Consider the following 22,166-nt stretch of genomic DNA (forward strand, 5'->3'; position numbering starts at 1 on the left):
ACGATATATTTTATGTTAAAGAATTGAAAAAAAAAAACATTACCAAATTTGTTGTGACATTATATTCTGATCACGTCATTATCTAGTCATTAGAACTCATGAATGTCGTTAAAAGTATTTTCGGGCTAAAATGAAAATGGATACGCTGTTTTTTGCTACTGTCATTGTAAAATTTTTGTAGTGATATCATTAACCGCAACTTAATCATTCTCACCGTTGTTGTATGATTCAACTGTGGAATGGATTTTTTATTGAGAAACATAGTTATATTTTTTGGCTTTTACAGCTTACTGGCTCATAGTCGCAGGAGTACCTAAAGCCAAGCCATTCGAGCCCAATCAACGACTTTATACTATTAATACTCTTTTATTAGCTTCACACGTATGTATGTTAGTATGTAACGAAATCTTTGAACATGATTTTGACCCCCTTCTAAACGTCGGATTAACTCGAAATTTATATATAAGAAAATATAAGAAAATTTTTTTTAATTCAACTAAAAAGTGTGGGGTGCTTTTCAGGATATTATCAAAATAACCCTTCTACTCATATCTGTTCATAAAATATTTTTAACTACTGATACCATGCACCCCATGCTTTTTTTGGAATAAAATATTTTTTTCTTACACTATTTTTAATTAAAATTTATTAAAACTTATTTTCTATTTTTTAGTTGGATTTTCTATAAAAGCGTAATTTGTTAGTTTTTTTAAACTATTATTTAATTTTACTTTTCATTTTTTAGTTGAATTTTAATATTTTCATTTTCTTTTTTTTACAATTTTTTTTTAAAATGAATTGTCATCGGTCTTTAATAATTATACCAAATTTCAACTTAATCCGACGTTTTGAAGGGGGTCAAAATCATGTTCAAAAATTCCGTTACATACTAACATACATACGTCTGAAGCTAATAAAGGCGTAATAAAAATACAGCCACATTGATAATTAAATACATATTATTATAATCTAAATCTTTATTTAATATAATAAATAGCTAAGAAATTATTATTATTATAGCTAATAATAATAATAAATAATAATACTTACATAATAAGCCGCTAACGGTATGAGCATGGAAACAACAGAATTGACACCAAGTGAAATGATGACCAGGATTTTTCCTCCGAATTTAGCAGCCAGTTCTCCACCAGGTATCTGCAGCACCACGTAGCCCCAAAAGAACGAGGAGAGGATCACGCTTTGGGTTTGCATGCTCCAATTGAAGGACTGTAAACATAGTTTATTTATGAATTTAACTAAGACAAAGATGAGGCTCCCACCGAAAACGAACCTCATATCGAGCATTCTGTCATGTTTGTATTAAGAATTTGAGAATGGAGGTTTGTATTAGCAAAATAAATCCTTAAAAGTAATTTTAAACCATTTTACTTTTAGTTCTTAATATGTTTACTGGTAATTTTTACTACCTACTATTAATTTTAAATCTCAGCCACCATATTTTAAGAACGTAACTTTCGTATATTCAACCCATAGGTACATACACCAAGGGTAATTTATTTGCTAGCAACTTAATACTTTTATCACTAACAACAAGTACTGTAATGGTCGGTTCCAACGGTATACCTAGCCGCGTTATCAAACTCATACCGCTACTACTAGCCACCCAACTCTGGGTGTCAAACCCTACAATCCCGCGTGCAAGTTATGGCTATGCATCATGATAATCGCCACATCATTGCCGCCGCTGACTACTCCTCGGCTCCTAATCAGGCAGGACGCTCTCCAGGCACCGTCGACGCCTTAGACGCGTCCTTAAGATCCAGTAACTCTTGCATTAGACGCTTTCAGCTCTAACACTAAGAGCAAACTTAGGGACTCTGGTGGCCGTATTCGTTGAACTCGATAAAGAGTTCGACGTGCAACCTGACCCATACATCAGCCCGCTCCGTTTCTCACCGGATCTTCTCAACGCGTCAGGATTCCGATCCCGTAGTAGATTCCTTCGCGGAGAAGCTGCCCTTGAGTTGTTATGTCTCCTTTGGAGGCACTCGGGCAGCTGTTAGCAAATCCCATCCCTCTTGATTAAAACTTTGCTTGCCCATCTGTCTTGTTTATACTAGATTTGCCTACGGGCCACCAGCAATCCTTTTTTCATAAAAAAAACTGCCATGGTTTCAAGAAGTTCGTTTTTTGGAAATACGTATCTTACTGTAATTAATTCTTTTATGGGATAAACTTAGTTGGTTTATATAGGATTCATGACGTTTCAAAATGGTTTGTAAGATTTTTGCGGATCACATTTTGTAGTGACAGAATAAAAGTCTACCTCAACAAAACTTTTTCGAACTTTATTTTTCAGAATCTCCTCTACAAAAATCCAAAATCAAACAAGCCAAGGCTTTCCTTTCAAAGACGTCATCAATCAATAAATATCAGTGAGTTTACCATTTAAATAGACATTTCTGAAGATAAGATCCCAAAGTGATATCAATCGAATGCGTGTTTAAGCGTATTGCGTCAAAAAGCATGTGATACGATAATTAACGTCTTGAAGTTTTAGACATTCGGGCATAATACCTGGTATAGCGAGGCAATCAAATGTGAGCTCAATATTATCTTAGAATGGTGCATTCTATGAAATTTTTGGCGCGAATTTAACAATAATAGAATGAATTCTCCCCTGTATGCAAAGGTGATTTTACACCTACATACAATACCATTTTAGCCTTAATTAATAAAAATGCGTACACCGCGCGCATTATCGTTGAACAATATCAGTTGGTATTGAACACACAGCATGGCCAGTTCTTAGTCCCGACCTTTATTATTATTTTATATTGCCCTTGTAGGCAGTCGGGCATACGGCCTACCTAATGGTTACCGTCCCCCATGGAAGTCAGCAATGCCAGCGGCAGAGCCAAGCCGCTGCCTACCATTAAATACTCTTCACAAGCCTCGTTTGAAGAAGGACGTGTCATGCTAAAGATCACTATGGACGATATTCGGATCGATATCACTATGGATGAAAGCAATGACTTCAGGTAGTATGGATGAACTCTACTCTGGTGCGATGGTAAAAATGTGATGATGAGATCATCTTACACAATTCCTCATTAAACCCGGTAAACCAAAAAATCATCCGACGAGCTACCGACCGATTAGCCTCCTCATGTCTCTAGGCAAACTGTATGAGCGTCTGCTCTACAAACGCCTCAGAGACTTCGTCTCATCCAAGGGCATTCTCATCGATGAACAATTCGGATTCCGTACAAATCACTCATGCGTTCAACAGGTGCACCGCCTCATGGAGCACATTCTTGTGGGGCTTAATCGACCAAAACCGTTATACACGGGAGCTCTCTTCTTCGACGTCGCAAAAGCGTTCGACAAAGTCTGGCACAACGGTTTGATTTTCAAACTATTCAACATGGGCGTGCCGGATAGTCTCGTGCTCATCATACGGGACTTCTTGTCGAACCGCTCTTTTCGATATCGAGTCGAGGGAACCCGCTCCTCCCCACGACTTCTCACAGCTGGAGTCCCGCAAGGCTCTGTCCTTTCACCCCTCCTATTTAGCTTATTCGTTAACGATATTCCCCGGTCGCCGCCGACCCATTTAGCTTTATTCGCCGACGACACGACTGTTTACTATTCCAGTAGAAACAAGTCCCTAATCGCGAAGAAGCTTCAGAGCGCAGCCCTAGCCCTAGGACAGTGGTTCCGAAAATGGCGCATAGACATCAACCCAGCGAAAAGTACTGCGGTGCTATTTCAGAGGGGAAGCTCCACACGGATTTCCTCCCGTATTAGGAGGAGGAATCTCACACCCCCGATTACTCTCTTTAGTCAATCCATACCCTGGGTCAGGAGGGTCAAGTACCTGGGCGTTACCCTGGATGCACCGATGACATTCCGCCCGCATATAAAATCAGTCCGTGACCGTGCCGCGTTTATTCTCGGTAGACTCTACCCCATGATCTGTAAGCGGAGTAAAATGTCCCTTCGGAACAAGGTGACACTTTACAAAACTTGCATAAGGCCCGTCATGACTTACGCGAGTGTGGTGTTCGCTCACGCGGCCCGCACACACATAGACACCCTTCAATCTCTACAATCCCGCTTTTGCAGGTTAGCCGTCGGAGCTCCGTGGTTCGTGAGGAACGTTGACCTACACGACGACCTGGGCCTCGAATCTATACAGAAATACATGAAGTCAGCGTCGGAACGGTACTTCGATAAGGCTATGCGTCATGATAATCGCCTTATCGTAGCCGCCGCTGACTACTCCCCGAATCCTGATCATGCAGAAGCCAGTCACCGTCGACGCCCTAGACACGTCCTTACGGATCCATCAGATCCAATAACTTTTGCACTAGACGCCTTCAGCTCTAGGGAGCAGGCTTAGTGACCTCGGTAACCGTACTCGTCGAACTCGACAAAGAGTTCGCCGTGCAACCTAACCCATGAATCAGCTCGCTGAGTTTCTCGCCGGATCTTCTCAGCGGGTCGCGATTCCGATCCGGTAGTAGATTCATTCGCGAAGCAGCTACTCTTGAGTTGTTAGGTCTCCTTCGGAGGTGCTCGGGCAGCTGTTAGCAAATCCCACCCCTCCTGGCTGAGCCTTTGCTCGCCCACCTGTCCTGGTGAAACTGGAAAGGCCTCCGGGCCACCAGTAATCCTTCAATAATAAAAAAAAAAAAAAAAAAAAAAATCCTCATACATAACATACGATACAAAATACAGAGAGAACTGAAGTCCCTCCGCAGACCCAGAGGTTCCAAGCGATCCGTGAGAATTGGATTGTTGGAACGAAGTTCCTTACGGCAGGCTTGGAGGGGATAGGGATTTCGCTGCGCGACCGAACTGAAAAAAATGTGATAGTAAAACCGTAAGAAAAAATCCGTGGAAAAAAGTGCGTGGAATAAAACCGTTAAATGAGACGTGCGCAGGCGCGACAGTCGCATACACAAGCGAGTAGTGTATAATACCTTTCTCTTTCTCCTTCTTTCTTTTCGTTCTCTAATCCCCTCTCTCTCTATTTAGTAATTATTTCTATTTCTATGTAATTTTATGTTGTCAACCAAAAATAAAGAGATATATTTTGTTATTTTAATTGATAATTTGAATTACTATTTTTTTTATTTTACGTAAATTATTATTTCCTAAAATACTGAATTTCCTAAATACTTTCCCGTACTTAAATGAAAACTAATCAGCAAAATTTAAGAGAAAAAAAACCAAGAAAACCTACATAAAATAGAGCACCATTTCTTTTTTTGCAAATTGTGTCGATTCTACATTAGCCGAAGGAACTTCGTTCCTACCTGGTGTCCCACGACACCACATTTCTTTTTGATAATTCGAACGGCTCGCTTCTGTATGAAGTCAAATCGAAGTAGCTGGTATTTAGGAGCCCCGGCCCAGAGGTGGAAGCAGTATTTCACGCGAGGTCGGACTTGTGCTTTATAAAGCAAAAGTCTTTGTCCAGGCGTGAAATACCGCTTCACTCTGTTGAGGACTCCCAGCTTTTAGGACGCCAACTTGGCTTTTCCCTCCAAATGATTCCGAAATTGCACATCGTTCGAAATGTCGACCCCAATAAATATCCTAATACTCGTGGAAGGTTACAGGGATGCTCCTTGAAATTGCGGCACCGTGACAAAGGGGTCCTTCTACGTAGTCAACGCGCAAAGTTGTGTCTTCAACGGGTTCTTCAGCTTCAGCTTCAGCTAAGTTCAACTGAACTAAGTTGAATTTAACTAAGTTCAATTCACCTCACTCGGAGACTTTTCCCAGAGTTCTCACTTCTGGAGAACTCCACTTCGGAACTTGCGACAAAAAAGCTTTGTTGAATGCTAAAATAGCGCTTTCGATGCAATCAATCATTATGTTGTGTTGGTTTTTAAATATATTCATTAAGGCCATTTTTTGTTCTTTACCCTAGCAAAACATTTGCAAATCGTATAAGTGTAAAATGTAATAAGCCTGACGAAGTTTGAAATTAATACAAGTTAATTACAAGCCAGTGAAATAGAACGCGAATTATTGTAATAGAATTTTGACGTTTTTGTAAATTTATGATGGTCGTCTTCAAATTATTTTAATTTTGTTTTGTTTCGGTGTTGTATTGAATTTTATTGTGATATCTATACTTCTATACTAATATTATAAAGAGGAAAGATTTGTTTGTTTGTTTGTTTCGAATAGGCTCCGAAACTACTGGACCGATTTGAAAAATTCTTTTTCCATTAGAAGCCGACATTGTCCCTGATGAACATAGGCTACTTTTTTAAAAAAAAATTTAATTTTTTTTTTGTTTCATGTGTGTTTTAATGTTTCCGAAGCGAAGTGAGGGCGGGTCGCTAGTTAATTATAATATTATGGTGTTTACCATATCGGAAAGGTAGATTGGAATAAACTACTCTAAACAAGTACCAAAGATGCCTCTATCCCAGTAGCCAAACCATAGAAAAACATTAAAATTTGACTGATGCTCTGTACGCATGCGGAGAAAAGAAGACGGACTGTGATCTGTCTTCAAATACACATTATATTTAACAACTTACATCCTCGTTGTCCTTGTCGGTCATAGCAACGATGGCCATGCTAATGTTGACTCGCATTCCATATGCCAACACCATTGCCAGGAATAACATTGCAGTTTGAAGATGCCGAATACCCAAGATTGCATCTGAAACCAAAATGTTTACTAAGGTTTTATGACGAGTGGAATCAATATATCGGACTCAAGAGTGGGTCTAAAAACTACAAACAGTCAGTTTTTGCTTCTTGAAATACCACTACCAAGTCTCCCCTTTGACTTACCCGAGCGGAGAGATTGTTAAGAAAGATTGTTAAGATTGTACAATTGGTGTAACCATCACAGTATATGAATAACCGGGTTTGCTGTTGAAAGTCGTCGTGGCCTAAAGGATGAGACATCCGGTGCATTCGTATCTAGCGATGCAACGGTGTTCGAATCCCGCAGACAGGTGCCAATGATTCTAATGAAATTCGTACTTAACAAATGTTCACGATTGACTTCCACGGTGAAGGAATAACATTGTGTAATAAAAATGAAATCCGCAAAATTATAATTTGTGCAATTACTGGTGGTAGGGCGTGTTGTGAGTCCGCACGGGTAGGTACCACCGCCCTACCTACTTCTGCCGTGAAGCAGTAATGTGTTTCGGTTTGAAGGGAGGGGCAGCTGTCATTACTATACTCAGAACTCATCTCAAGGTTGGTGGCAGCATTTACATTGTAGATGTCTATGGGCTCCAGTAATCACTGAAGACCAGGTGGGCTGTGAGCTCGTACAACGATCTAGGCAGTAAAAATAAAGAACTGAATTAAAGTATAATATTGGATATGCTATAAATGATGGAATTGGTCCAAGAAAGTTTACAAATACCATACTTGTTTGTAACAACAGTTCTGATAACAATTTTAGATATTCCTAATACGATGCTATGTCTGTATCGTGAAGAAGTCATTCAAGAAAATATGGTAATTACGGATTGATTTTACAAAAATGTTGACGGATCCATTAGCAATAAAAAACAATTTTACTACACCGGAGGTATTACTTATGAGGCACGAATGCTTACTCGACTTAAATTATAGGCTGATTTACTTTAGAAGAGCTTCTAAAACGATACCTTCGAGATTTTTGTCTGGGTTTATGTTATTATGCGGTTTCAACATCACAATCGCTGTTTCAGTGTATGTAGCGGTTTTTATTTTTGCTATTGATCGTTAGACCGAAGTCTAACTATCCATGGTAGTTTTGCACTGAGAACGGTAGTCCGGGTGATCTTGTTCAGCAGCTTGAATGAGTCAGAACTAAATCGCAACAGGCGGAAAGCAAGAGTATTAAGTGGTAGGTAGCGGCTTGACTCTGCCCCTGGCATTGCTGAAGCCCATGGACGACGGTAACCACTCACCATCAGGTGGGCCGTATGCTCGTCTGCCTACAAGGGCAATAAAAAATAAAATAAAATAAAGGTGACGGATTGGAACGTAGTGCATGTCTTTTCGCTCATGCCTCCAAATCGGCAATCGCCATTATTTCCGGACAATTACCAGGCTTCTTGCTCGACACAACATTTGAAATCCGCTTGAGCAGGTCAAAATTTAGACGAGATTTAAATTTTTTTTCTTTTCGGGGTCGAGGGCCGAAACCCCTAACAGATTCCCGCCCCCAGGGAGCTCGCGAGGTATGTAGGACTAGACGGTCTGTAGATAATTTAGAGTCCTGCCCACTAAACGACTTCGCTGCCCAAGCGTGCGATGCCACCCGAATTAGAACCCAGGCACGGTAAGAAGTTACCACGGTCAATACTGCAAACAGATGCGCGGCACATTCCAAAGACGCCCGGTTGACGAAGCCCTCGTGCCAAATTGAAAGCTCTGAAGCATCGGCCGTCTCGGTATAATGGCCCGTCAGGTCTCCCAGTTGTGTTAGTGTCCCGAGATACCCCTGCTGGACCAGAACTAGCCTTCCAGGTCGGGAAGCGATACACCGCTAACCAATCACTCTTATGATGATGTCGCTTCTTGGTGGCTCACTAGAGTAACGAAATCCATAACCTAATCTTCGGCTCTTCTTTTCTTGGGTCTTTTTTTGGGTCGTTTGTTGATTAGACTGGTTTCACCACTCTTTGGTATTATCAGTGTGGTTTTTATCACCAGAGGATAGGTAAAACAAAGAAATGTAAAAATAATTCTCTATGCAACAAAAAAACTAATTTGAATTACTGGTTCTCGCCTTGAACAATTTTCCTTGTTGCCATTATCAAAGTTACTACAAAACAAGACAATACAAATTGTTGTTGTGCTCCAACAAAATGCATTAACTGCTTTAATCCCATCATTATACTCGTACTAAGAAATAATATTGATCTTATTTGTTTTAATCTTGCAGACAGTAAACGTGACTGATATCTTGAAGTGGATGACAGGTGCCGACATTCAAGATTTCGTATCTATAGGCTCCAGTAATCACAAAATGCTAAGTACAATACGTCTACTTTTGATACGTGACCAATCATCGACGGGTGACCCCCAAGTACATATGTACGTGTGATAGGATCATGCTACGATGACCATATCTTTAAGAACCGATTGAGTAATAACTACAACACAACGCTTACGTTATAAGTAAAATAAACATTTTAAATTTCGTAGAAAGACTAGGTGAGCCTACTTCAGTTAGAAACCGGAGGAGGCCCGAAGAATAGGCCAGAAGAAATGGCTTACAGAGCATACGAGACGAGACAGATACAGCCCAACCCGGAATGACGAGTACTTAACATAAATAAACTGATAGAACTCGAAACCTGCGGTAGTTAGGGTCGCTGATCTACGACCCGCTCAAATAATAATATGAAACACCTTTAAATGTTTTTATTGTTCTTTCAACTAAATAGCATTTGTACAAAACGTATTAATTCGAAAACTAATTTATTCAAATTAATGTACGAGCGTGGCGTATTGTTATAATAGGTTGGGGAAATAGTTTCTTCGCATTTTTTAAGAAAATTCACAACATTTTTTAATATAGTTTATTTATATTTAACTAAAGTATGAAGGTACTATTTTGTTCGATAACTTTTTACCATCTTGTAGGTAGGGACATGATCTCATTGCTATATAAATTTTGGGGCTTCTGATCAAAATACCGCGACAATTGGTTTTGGCAGTCCTCTCGTGATGTTAACCTGACACTGCCCAAAAAATTCTGAAGAGACCGAAACAGGTGGAAATTTGAAGGTGCACGGTCAGGACTATACGGCGGATGCATTAACACCTCCCAGCCAAGCTCTCTTAATGTTTGCTGTGTGCCTAAAGATGTGTGAGGTCTAGCGTTCTCATGATGAAAAACCACACACCTTCTGTTGATTAATTCCGGCCGCTTTCTCTCAACTTCTTGCTTTAATCTCATCAGTTGTTCGCAATAGAGTTCAGAATCGATGGTCCTGCCTGGTGGTAACAGCTCATAATGAATAATGCCCTTCCAATCCCACCACACACACAGCATCACCTTATTGCGAGTTAGCCCGGATTTTGCCACAGTCTGTGAAGCCTGACCGGCCTTTGACCACGACCTTTTTCGCACGTTCTTGTCGTACGTGATGCACTTTTCATCACCAGTTATCAGCTTCTTCAAAAATGGTTCGGTTTCATTACGTCGTAATAAAGAATCACAAATGAGTACACGGTTCATTAGGTTTCTTTCAGTGAGCTCGTGAGGTACCCAAATATTACAAGACGCCACTACTAACTACAAAATGAAAGAAACGCTCACTTGCTGGATTAGGGTTTTTTTTTATTGCTTAAATGGGTAGACGAGCTCTCGGCCCATGGTGTTAAGTGGATACCGGAGCCGCCACCGACCTTAAGACATGAGTCTAAGGTCTCACTTTAACAGTGCAACGGGTGCCCCGCCTGTCAAACCCAAACGCTTTACTGCTTCACGGCTGAAATAGAAAGAGTGGTGATAGCTACCCGTGCGGACTCACACGAGGTCCTACCACCAGTAATTACGCAAGTTATAATTTTGCAGGTTTGATTTTTATTACACGATGTTATTCCTTTACCTTGGAAGTCAATCGTGAACATTTGTTAAGTACGTATTTCATTAGAATAATTGGCACCTGCCTGCATGATTCGAACACCGGTGCATTGCTACATACGAATGCACCGGACGTCTTACCCTTTAGGCCACGAAGACGTGGTGTGGGACAACAAGAATAGCTGCTACTGTCTTATCTATTACCGCCGCCACGCAGACACGCATGCCGGCTTGGAAGAGTAAGACAGCTGTTATAAAATATAACATAACTTTTCCTTATGCCTCAACTAGCTTTTCATCCGCAGCTTCGCATACGTGCTTTGTGGGTTACATTTTATATCCTATGGGCTTATATTCGTGCTAGTATAGGTATGTATATATTGTGTCCTAAAATTCAAAACAATCGGTTAACAGGCTTGGGCATGAAAATGTAAAAGACAGACTTTCTGAACTGTGTAAATTACTAGATGAAAATCCAGGATCGACCAGTAGAAAATATAAAAAAAAAATGTCTAGTACATATTCTATTATTATCCGATTAATTAAATATTATAAATGGGAAAGTTTGTACGAATGTATAGATGTATATTTGTTACTATTTCACGCAAAAACTACTGAATGTATTTTGATAAAACTTTATAATAATATAGCTTACACATTAGTATAATACATAAGCTATAATGTATAAAGAAACAGTGGGAATTACCCAAAATATAAAGATAAGTGTCAAGCAAGTAAAAAAAATCTACCATCTGCGAGCTATTCCAGCGTACGCTACAAAAACAGTTGGAGCTAGACGTATAATTATAATGATTTATAAAAATGTTTATCATAAATAGTTCTACAAAAAAGCCCGCTACACCATAATATTATATGTAGCGGACGATTCCTTATTTAGATAATTTATACTTTCTTTGGATTTGTTAGGAGGAAGATTTTTACAATAAAATAAAATTATGATGCAACTTTCATGGCTGACAGTTTATTCTTTTGACTTTAGAAACAAAATTTAAAAATTATAAAAATATTAATGACAGCTGTTGCTTTGCAACCAAACTTTTTACTGCGGTTCCGAACATGCCCCCGGATGTTGAAAGGTTTCCTTTCAACCCAAAACTAATCCGCAATCAGGGGACAAATCTTATTAAACGACCTCTTGATGACTCCGCTTGAGGTACGAATGTCTGCGACCCGGTTGACTCCGTCGGACCCTGGATAGACAGCTACTATGCGGCCCAGTCTCCATTTAAGTGGCGGGAGATTGTCTTCCTTCATCACAATCAGGCTGTGAAGCTTCAGCGATGACTGATTAGTGCGCCATTTTGTTCTTTGCTGCAGCTCACTAATGTATTTCCTTTGACCATCTGGCCCAAAAATGTTGTCGCATAAGCTCTAACCGCTGGAACCTGGTGAGATTGCTTTGCCGACAGTCCTTGTACTCAGCAGCAGGCATTGCATTAAGGGGCTGGCCAATGAGAAAATGCCCAGGAGTAAGCGGCATCATGTCATCGGGATCGCTTGATAGTGGAGTCAGCGGCCGAGAATTCAATATTGCTTCGATTTGCGTTAGGACAGTGATCAATTTCTCATAAGTTAAATTACAATTTCCCAATACTTTGTGCATATGGAATTTAATAGATTTAACCCCCGCCTCCCAAAGACCCCCAAAATGAGGAGAGTTAGGTGGACACAGGTGGAAGTTAATACCTTCTTCGATCAAAGCATCAGGCAAAGAATTGCAATTGGATTTTAAGAATGTACCGATTTGTTTATAAGCACCGAAGAATGACGTACCATTGTCCGAATATATATGAGTAGGCTTACCTCTCCGCGATACAAACCGGCGTAGCGCAGAGAGAAAACTATTGCTGGCTAAATCACCTGCTAATTCGATATGGATCGCCTTTGTTTTGAAACATACAAAAATTGCGATTTAGCCCTTAACGATTCTACAACCTCGACCAAGGCGGTTAACGGACGAGATGGATCCAGCGTAGTCGATGCCTACATACTCGAACGGACGACCAGGAGTGAGGCGGTGCACAGGTAAATTTCCCATAAGAGGAGTAACTGTTTGTGCTCGCATGCGAGTACATCTTATACAATTATGGTAAGTGGCCTTGGCCAAATTGCGACCGCCAATAGGCCAGTAGACTTCTCTTATAGAAGCTAATAATAGTTGGGGTCCAGCGTGCATAAGCTTAATATGTTCAGCCTTGAATACGAGTTTTATGAGAATGTGAGTGGACTGTAGGATTATAGGATATTTTTTCTCATACGAAAACTCCGAATCGTTTCCAAACCTGCCACCAACACGCATAATTTGAGCGTCATCGAGAAAGACATTGAACTTGTTGAGGGGACTTTTAGGAGATAACGGATGTTCCTGAGTTAGGAGCTTGTATTCGACGAACGACTCAGACTGAGCTTTCCTAATAATCAAGTTCAAAGCGTTCTGTAACTCTTTAGAGCTTAAATGGCTGGTTTGTGGATATAGCTTTCTGCATAAATTTATGAATCTCAATGCATAGGCTACAGCACGTTTTAGTCGAGATAGGTTTGGGAATCGGCTGAAATCAATAAATGAATCATCACGTGGAACTGAAAGGTGCAACGAGACTTCAGGACGAACTTCAGGGAGTTTGGACTCGCTGTACCGGACTGAATAGGAAGGCCACTGAGAGCAGTCTTGCTGCAGAAATTGAGGACCTGACCACCACAGATCTAGACCCTGCAAATTTACGACTTCGACGTCGCGAGAAATATGATCAGCAGGGTTTTCATAAGTGGGAACATGACGCCAGGTACAGTTCACGGTTTTCTCCATGTTCTCCACCGTACGATTGCGAACGAAAGGCTGTAATTTACTAGGCAACATTTTAATCCAGCTTAACACAATCGTCGAGTCAGTCCAAAAAGTAGTATGCCTGACCTGAACCCGGAGCGAATCAATAGCCTTCTCGTAGAGGCGCACTCCTACCAGAGACCCGCAGAGCTCCAACCGAGGGATCGTCGTTGGCTTTAATGGAGCCACTTTACTCTTGGCCATAAGTAACGAGACCTTGATTCGTCCATACACGTTCGCGCTTCGTGCATAAAGGCAAGCACCATAGGCGCTTTGCGACGCATCTGTAAAAACGTGGAAATACACGTAAGTATAAGCCTCGCAAACAATAACGCGAGGGATGCGCAAATTATTTAAAAGCCAAATCCAAATTTTGGCTATTTCAAATGGGAGCTCTTCGTCCCATGATAACTTATGAACCCATAGCCGCTGCAATAGTATTTTAATAGGAACGATGCAGGGAGAAACTAACCCCATGGGATCAAAAACGCGTGCAGTGACAGAAAGCATAGAGCGTTTCGTAGAAGGCGAGGCTTCACACGAATCGACAGAGAAAGAAAGCTCATCTGTGGCTGTCTGCCAATTGAGGCCTAATGTCTTACACGACTCAATGGATCCGATATTTAAACTGAAGGACGAACTATCGTCGCACGGATCATCGGTAAGACAGAGTAGAGGATCGTTGGACTTCCACTTGCGCAGAGGCATCCTGGCGGTGGCGAGCTCTGCGGCAACTTTCTTCTTAATGTCCAACGCCTCCTGAAATGAGTCAGACCCCGTGAGGAGATCATTCACGTAGAAGTCGTGAATGATGATCTCTGAGATGTTCTTGTCACTGCATTCAAGGCCGATCTGCTTAAGACATTACGACAAGGTAACTAGAGTTGTCCGTCACTTAAGCAGTCCGCAGATTGTTTTAAGGGTACACGCACACGAAAACAACCATCAGCTAGACGTTTCGTATTTTTAACGAAATGTTCTAAACATTTTCGTTCCTCCTCGGAGTATGATGACTTAAGGCCTACTTCCTTCAGCTGCCAGAACCGCGACAGCAAGTTCTGAGTGTCATCAACACCGAGATCAAGATCTTGAGAAATGTCTGCAAGTTTTGTGAAGTTGCACATTAGGGGAGCAGATCCATGACCATCACTTAGATCTCTGGAAACCACCAACCAGCCAAGTCGAGTTTCCCAGAGGATCGAGATGCTATCTCCCAGATTGATCTTTCGCGTCCCGAGCAGATCCCAAAAGATATTAGATCCAATTATCATGTCAATTTCTGACGCCTTATAAAATTGGGGATCGGCTAAAATAATATTAGCGGGAATATTTAAATGCGAAACATCAAATGAATGGCAACGCACGTCGTCAGTTATGGACGGCAATACATAACAAAGAAGACATTTGGAATAATTTTCAGTGCGTGAACTGAAAGAAACATAACACATTTTTGAAGTGTTAGTTCTAGTCTTATCGATGCCGAAAATAGGTTTATCTATATCAATATACTTGGCATTCAATAAGCGACCCGTTTTCTCACTAATTATGCAAGACGAACTCGCACAATCCAGAAGAGCACGTATGATGTGCTCGTGACCATTACTATCGACAACTTTAACGAGAGCCGTCGCAAACATACCATCTTGACTCTGAATCTTAATCTCTGAAGGTGCGGCGGCAGAATACGTGGCTAACGTTAGGCCGTGGTTACCAGGAGGTTCAGGCTGGATGGCGGAGGCGATTGCCGTAGTGTCACGCTTAGGAGCGGGCTGATTAATTCTCTGTTTATTATTAGAATAGGTGTGCAGCAGCGTATTATGCCTACGCTTACATAAAGTACAACCACCTTTTTTGCAGCGATTCGAATAGTGACCACTACGAAAGCAGTTGTAACACACCTTGAACTGAGGAATTAATTCCCATCTCTGCTCATTATTAAGGCTCAGAAATTTATCGCAATTATAAAGATAATGCTCACCCTTACAGTGTGGGCACGATGTTGTACCGGAACCTGAAATAATACTAGCGCCGCCACTCGACGACAGCTGCGTTCCGGAGACAGAAACTAATGTTTTAATTTTCTGACCTTTAGGTGACTGTGGTGGCTGAACTTGTGTGTGAGGAAGGTTAGGGCGAGTAAATTCCATCGTTTCTAATAGATCGGCCCGGTTACGAATGAAATCGAGAAATGGACAAAGAAATGGGTTTTTCTTTATCAAGACGACCTTTGCACTCTTCCCATTCACGCAGCGTCTTCTGTTCGATTTTACGACTCATAATGTGGATGAGAAGAGTGTCCCAATGATCAGTCGGTTCGCCCAGCGACTCCAAAGCTCTCAGGCTTTTATTCAGCTGATCTATGAAACGTCTTAAATTAAACGAAGATTCACTCTTTATTGCGTCTATATTAAATAAATTATTAACATGTGTTTGAATTAATAGGCGCTTATTATCGTACCTCTCACATAACAGCTTCCACGCCACAGAATAGTTGCTGGCAGAGAACTGAATCTCCTGAAGCAGTACAGCAGCAGAGCCTTCTAGCGAGGCCCTGAGGTAGTGGAATTTATTAATTTCTCCTATCGCCTCGTTCGAATGTATAAGACTACTGAAGGTGTCATGGAATTCCAGCCAGTTATTATATGAACTATTAAATTTGGGTAGACTAATGGTAGGCAATTTAACCAGGCTATGATTACTCACATGAGAGCAACCCTCAAAACTATGCACATCGGTTTGTAACAGTTTAGAATTACGAGAAAGAATCTCCTGAGCCTGTGAAAGGGATTTGTAATAAATCGATTCGAAATCTTCTCTCTCTGTGCTTTGCGAGCTGAAATCGTCAGCGAGGCATTCTATTTTAGTTTGTACTACGTCATATTGTTCAAATAATAATTCGATCTTACCGATTCTTAATTGCAATTCATTTACTTGTTGCTGATTCAACGTACCGCTCAATTCCTCGATGTACTTTCTGAATGTAGTCAATCGGCCTTTTAGACTAGCTCGTTTTTTAACTAACTCCTTTTGTTCTTTCTCACTCATTTTGAAAGTATTTGGGCAGAAGCGGGCTAGTTAATCTGGCATTGATAGAAGTTACAATTGAAATAATGAACTATAATGACAACTAAAATGAACTATACAGTTACACTATTATGTACGCACCTATAATTAATAAATAAATAATAATTTTACAAGTGTGAAAGACATAGACTATTACCAATAAAATGCCAACAAAAACACATTAAACAAACCACATAGTTAACCCAGCTTGTAATATGATAAATATAAATAATCTAAACAAAAAACAGAGTAATGGGTTACACATCACTAATTTGTCCTGAATATCAAACTTGGATCACTTCCCTTATTTCCTGGGTATCTCGGCTCGATGGACCATGTAGCGGACGGTTCCTTATTTAGATAATTTATACTTTCTTTGGATTTGTTAGGAGGAAGATTTTTACAATAAAATAAAATTATGATGCAACTTTCATGGCTGACAGTTTATTCTTTTGACTTTAGAAACAAAATTTAAAAATTATAAAAATATTAATGACAGCTGTTGCTTTGCAACCAAACTTTTTACTGCGGTTCCGAACATTATATCTCTCTTTTATGTATAAGCTATTATCGCCAAAATAGTGAACCAAAAATGCAATAAAATATGTTAATTTATAAACGCACATTTGGTAGTCTCAAATCGATCCATATATTAAAATAAATACTTTTATCGCATCTGGTAATTAAAGTTTACAAACTTTGTCTATTACACTACATCATTTGGACAAACATTTGGATAGTTGTGGCTATAAACAACCGAGTTCGCGATACCATGAAAGGTGAAGATATAAAATTCAATAAGATCAATAATAAATTACAGTTCCCGAAGCGAAGCGCGGGCGGGTCGCTAGTTTTTAATACAATTATTACCCTCTTTCACAGATCTGTGTCTTCTTTCTATTTGGGAATTGGCAGTAGTTCTTTTTGACGTTCAACAAGTATGCACTTTCATTTATGTTGGATAAAAAAAAATTTGATTTGATTTGATTATTATTGCTTATCTTCAGTGTACAAATACACCGGTTTCTATTGCTTAGTAACACTTATTGATGATGACGATGCCGATATAAGATTGGTGATCGATGTGGGTGGCTGAATTCGATTTGATTATAATATTGATATGAAACCTCCAACTGTGCCAACTGTTTTCGATTTAAGTTTTTGAGAAACAAAAATTTCGAGTTTATGTTCATGTGTAATGTAAATAAAATTCAACGGTCGGACATAACGAGCAAATGTTACCAATAAAACAAATATTTACTCTCCCGTTGCCTAGTAGAGTTATATTCTCACACAGATACGGGCCTGTATGTGAATCTTTACGTTAATATTTTATATTCACTAGCTGACCCGACAGACTTCGTAGTACCTCAATCGATGAATAAAAGACCTAAACATTTGTATAAAATAAACTTGAAACAAATAAAAGAAATCCGTCCGACGGGGGACACATCAAAGAGAAAACAAAATTGTTATTTTTATTCAATTCCGAACATTTTCATATTTATCCACCTTTACCTTTATTACCTTTATCCACCACTTTAAACGTTCTCTGGACTTCCACAAATAATTCTAGACCAAAACTAGCCAAATCGGTCCAGCTGTTCTCGAGTTTTAGCGAGACTAACGAACAGCAATTCATTTTATATATATATATAGATATAGATTAATAAACATCATAGCATCTATGCTAATTGTAGAAGGGGACCCCGCACTTAGGGTCGAAAGTCTCAGAAAAATCTGGAGTGGCTGATCCGGTCCGCCAATCTAAAACACTTCATAACTTCGTGACATATATCGGCTGTAAGACTGGATTGTGTTTCCTACCCAGCGAGCTCACAATGTAACGTGGAGTGTATACGAACCTACCTACCGCCGGCATCCTGTTCGTAATGTTTCGCAAATTAGCCACACGAATGACGTTCACAGCGTTCGAGGCACTTACTCAACTAAAATGAGTTAAATTCGAGTTCAGATAATCAAATTTGTTTTTTATGGTCCTAGAACGGATATGCCTACGTTCAGAAACGAGGTTAAGATATTAATTAGATTGGAATAAGGTAACCCTAATCACCCACGAAAGTGAAGTCTCGCAGTGATGCAAATGCTGTAAACTTATCTGCAAACATGCGCATCTAGATTACGGAGATGGATCCAATTGTTCACTATTATTTTGATTGTGCAAATATATTTTTTTTGCCCTTGTAGTCAGACGTGCATACTGATGGTGAGTGGTTACCGTCGCCCATGGACTTCAGCAATGCCAGGGGCAGAACCAAGCCGCTGCCTACCGCTTAATACTCTCCACAAGCCTCGTTTGAAGAAGGACATGTCATAGCGCTCGGGAAACACCGTGGAGGGGAGTTCATTCCAAAAGCCGGATGGTACGTGGCAAAAAATATCTGTGGAAGCACACTGTGGGTGACCGCAGTGGCTCCAGGTAGTATGGATGAACTCTGCTCCGGTGGTGGGCGGTGCGATGGTAAAAACGAGATGATGGTATCATCTTGAACAATTCCTCAGAGCATATTATTATTTGAGTGATTTTATGTTATGTATATGTGATATGTGTTGTGTCAAATACATGGTAGTGTGTGTAATGTTTTTTTATTGATTTTATGTATTTTCATAGATTTTCATGCATAATATATTAAAATATTAGCATTCTGCACTGCTTCTCTATATTCTCTATAAGTGTGGGAAATTTCATACTTCTCCGTCCGCCCAATTTTTGTAAAAGGTTTTGCTTCACTTATTAATCTAAATATAATATTGGCATGTAGTATTAGTAGTAATTAAAATCTTAAAATGAAATAGAATCTTAGAATAAAATGAATTCAATCTTATATTAATGTACATAAATATACTAATGGAACCAATCAAACTTAAATTTCCGTATTGTCCGTTAAGGCGCATTGTAAATCCACACAGGTTCGTACCAGCGTCATTCTTATTTTTGCCGCGAAGTGAATACTTCTCGTTTTTAGGGTAAAGTAGGGATTATAATAATATATGGGTCGCTTTCACATTATGATATCAATTGGCTTTGTTGTTGCCAGTTAAACCCAAGCACTGTAGCAAACTGAATCGGATTGTGAGTTTTTTATTCATAGGTGCATTTTATTTCTCCGCGACCAAGCCTGCTTACCGATATCATAATCTTAACGAATTAGCTATTATAATAATATTTCAACGTTTAATTATCAAAACCTTAAGATATCAAGTGGATCGATGGAATCCCTAAGCCCTACGGCGTCAACTTCGGTGAATACTCCGAGACGTGAGGAATGACTCGAATGATGAATGCATAATTAACAATACGCATTGAGAATTAAAAACAAAACTTAATAATACGATGTAAATATTGATAGTAACATCGTGATGTAAGTCCAAGCGGCCTAGTCTTTGATATCTCCGCCAGAATCCTGACATGGTCTCCAGTGTAGAGCGCGAAACAGGAGTAATACTTATTTTTATTGCCTACCTAGTAGTATTTATTGCTAGTAACTTCGAGGGGCTATACTAGTATCACCAAACGTCTAACATCTATCCTAGCAAGAGCATTGCTTGACTGAAGCTATCACCGGATCGGAATCGCGACCCACTGCGAAGATCCGGCGAGAAACTAAGTGGGCTGTGTCTGTGGGATAGTTTTCACGACGAACCCGATGAGAACGGGTGCGTTAGAACGGTGGGCCGTGCTTGGAATGCATTTTTTATTTATTGTTTAGATGGGTGGGTGAGCTCACAGCCCACCTGGTGTTAAGTGGTTACTGGAGCCCATAGACATCTATGACTTAAATGCATCACCCACCTTGAGATATCAGTTCTAAGGTCTCAGTATAGTTACAAAGGCTGCCCCACCCTTCAAACCGAAACGCATTACTGCTTCACGGCAGAAATTGGCGGGGTGGTGGTACCTACCTGCGTGGACTCTCAAGAGGTCCTACCACCGGTAACAATGCATGGAAGCACCGATAGTGGATCAAGAGGATGACGGGGCGACGGTGACTGTTTACCGTTTTATCGTCTAAATCGAGTACGTAGTTTCCGGCAGCTACGATAAGAAGTTTAATACACTACACTTGAGACATACATATCTCTACGACGTCTATAGGCTTTTGTTACCACTTAAATCCAAAATAACTGGCAACTTCCGGACATTTCACAACAAAAATAAAGAATTTAATAGACAACACTTCTTGATAACTCAAGAGCAAGCCCTTTTTTATTGCTTAGAAGGGTGGACGAGCTCACAGCCCACCTGGTTTTAAGTGGTTACTGGATCCCATAGACATCTATGACGTAAATGCACCACCCACCTTGAGATATCAGTTCTAAGGTCTCAGTATAGTTACAACGGCTGCCCCGCCCTTCAGGCCGAAACGCATTACTGCTTCACGGCAGAAATAGACAGGGTGGTGGTACCTACTCGGGCGAATTCACAAGTGGTCCTATCACCAGTAATTACGCAAATTATAATTTTGCGGGTTTGATTTTTATTACACGATGTTATTCCTTCACCGTGGAAGTCAATCGTGAACATTTGTTGAGTACGTATTTCATTAGAAAAATTGGTATCCTGCGGGATTCGAACACCGGTGCATCACTCAACACGAATGCGCCGGACGTCTTATCCTTTAGGCCACGATGAGTCAGTTCGGGATCACGACGTATTTTTTTTTTATTGCTTTGATGGTTGGACGAGCTCACAGTTTTCCTGGTGTTAAGTGGTTACCGGAGCCCATAGATATCTACAACGTAAATGCGACACTCACCCGGTAATAGTAAATTGTTTCTCAGTTATTAGCAATGCAAATGTTATAAAATAAATTATTTTCTCTCAACAATTGGTTAAATATTTACCTAATACGTTTTAAAAATTCGAATACGTCAAAAAAAAATCGAAAATTTTTGGAATAAATATTAATTTGTATGTATATTACATTATTTCGAGTGTATAGAAATTTAAAAATGCGGAGTCTTCAATTAATTTTGTTACATTCAAGGTTCTCTGGAAGAGAGCCCTGAGATATGACAGTCTGCTCTTGGAGAATGCCTTGTTGAATTATTGCTTCTTATTAAATGTAAAATAACGAATACAACAATTACTAACACGATTGTGAAACTGTTTTAAATTCATGTTTATCACGAAAATATTTTTTGAATTAAATTATTTGTAGATAGACCTATCTTAGAAATAAACTCACCGGGTTTTTTAATGTCATTGCTAGCTTCCTTGACAGACATTTTTCACACTACTAATTAAATCAATTATTAAAAAAAATACAATGTAAATTGGCAGTAAGTATCACGTTAGGCACAGCCTGTCAGTGCTTCAACACTAATAGTGGACAGAGTTTGTCATTATTGAAGTCGGTTCTTGTTAAGGCTGATCGCGGAATTGCGACTGTCGAATGATTTTGCGATTTTAAATGTTTTTCATACCTTTAATGAGAATTTGTTTTTTATATTCGGACGCAATCTATTTATTTATTTATTGCAGTAATTGCGAAACGATCTCACAGCCCACTCTATGTTAAGTCATTACTGGAGTCCATGGACAACGTGAATGCTCTTACTTCGAAAGTTGAAGTCTCAATTATATAATGACTGAGTCGCCCGTTCAAACTGAGCTGCTTAATAGTAGAAATTTACCTAATTAGATAAGTAATGACCTAACGCATATATCATGAACAAACCATGGAGCCTATATAG

At 39.8% G+C, this 22,166-nt stretch overlaps 1 protein-coding gene across 1 annotated transcript in view; it reads right to left on the bottom strand.

The window, feature by feature from the left end:
- Nucleotides 1-21,798, bottom strand: part of LOC114244985 (putative inorganic phosphate cotransporter) — a 30,467-nt gene extending 8,669 nt beyond the window's left edge. Inside the window, exons 1-3 of the mRNA XM_028176985.2 lie at nt 21,659-21,798; nt 6,531-6,655; nt 1,051-1,230 (exon numbers count right to left, since the gene is read on the bottom strand). Coding sequence (XP_028032786.2) covers nt 1,051-1,230; nt 6,531-6,655; nt 21,659-21,698 — 345 coding nt within the window. The 5' untranslated portion in view covers nt 21,699-21,798. The remainder of the gene's footprint in view (nt 1-1,050; nt 1,231-6,530; nt 6,656-21,658) is intronic.
- Nucleotides 21,799-22,166: the final 368 nt, after the last annotated feature.

This window comes from Bombyx mandarina, chromosome 08, assembly GCF_030267445.1.
Source record: "Bombyx mandarina strain Sakado chromosome 08, ASM3026744v2".
In the NCBI taxonomy this organism is placed as follows: domain Eukaryota; kingdom Metazoa; phylum Arthropoda; class Insecta; order Lepidoptera; family Bombycidae; genus Bombyx; species Bombyx mandarina.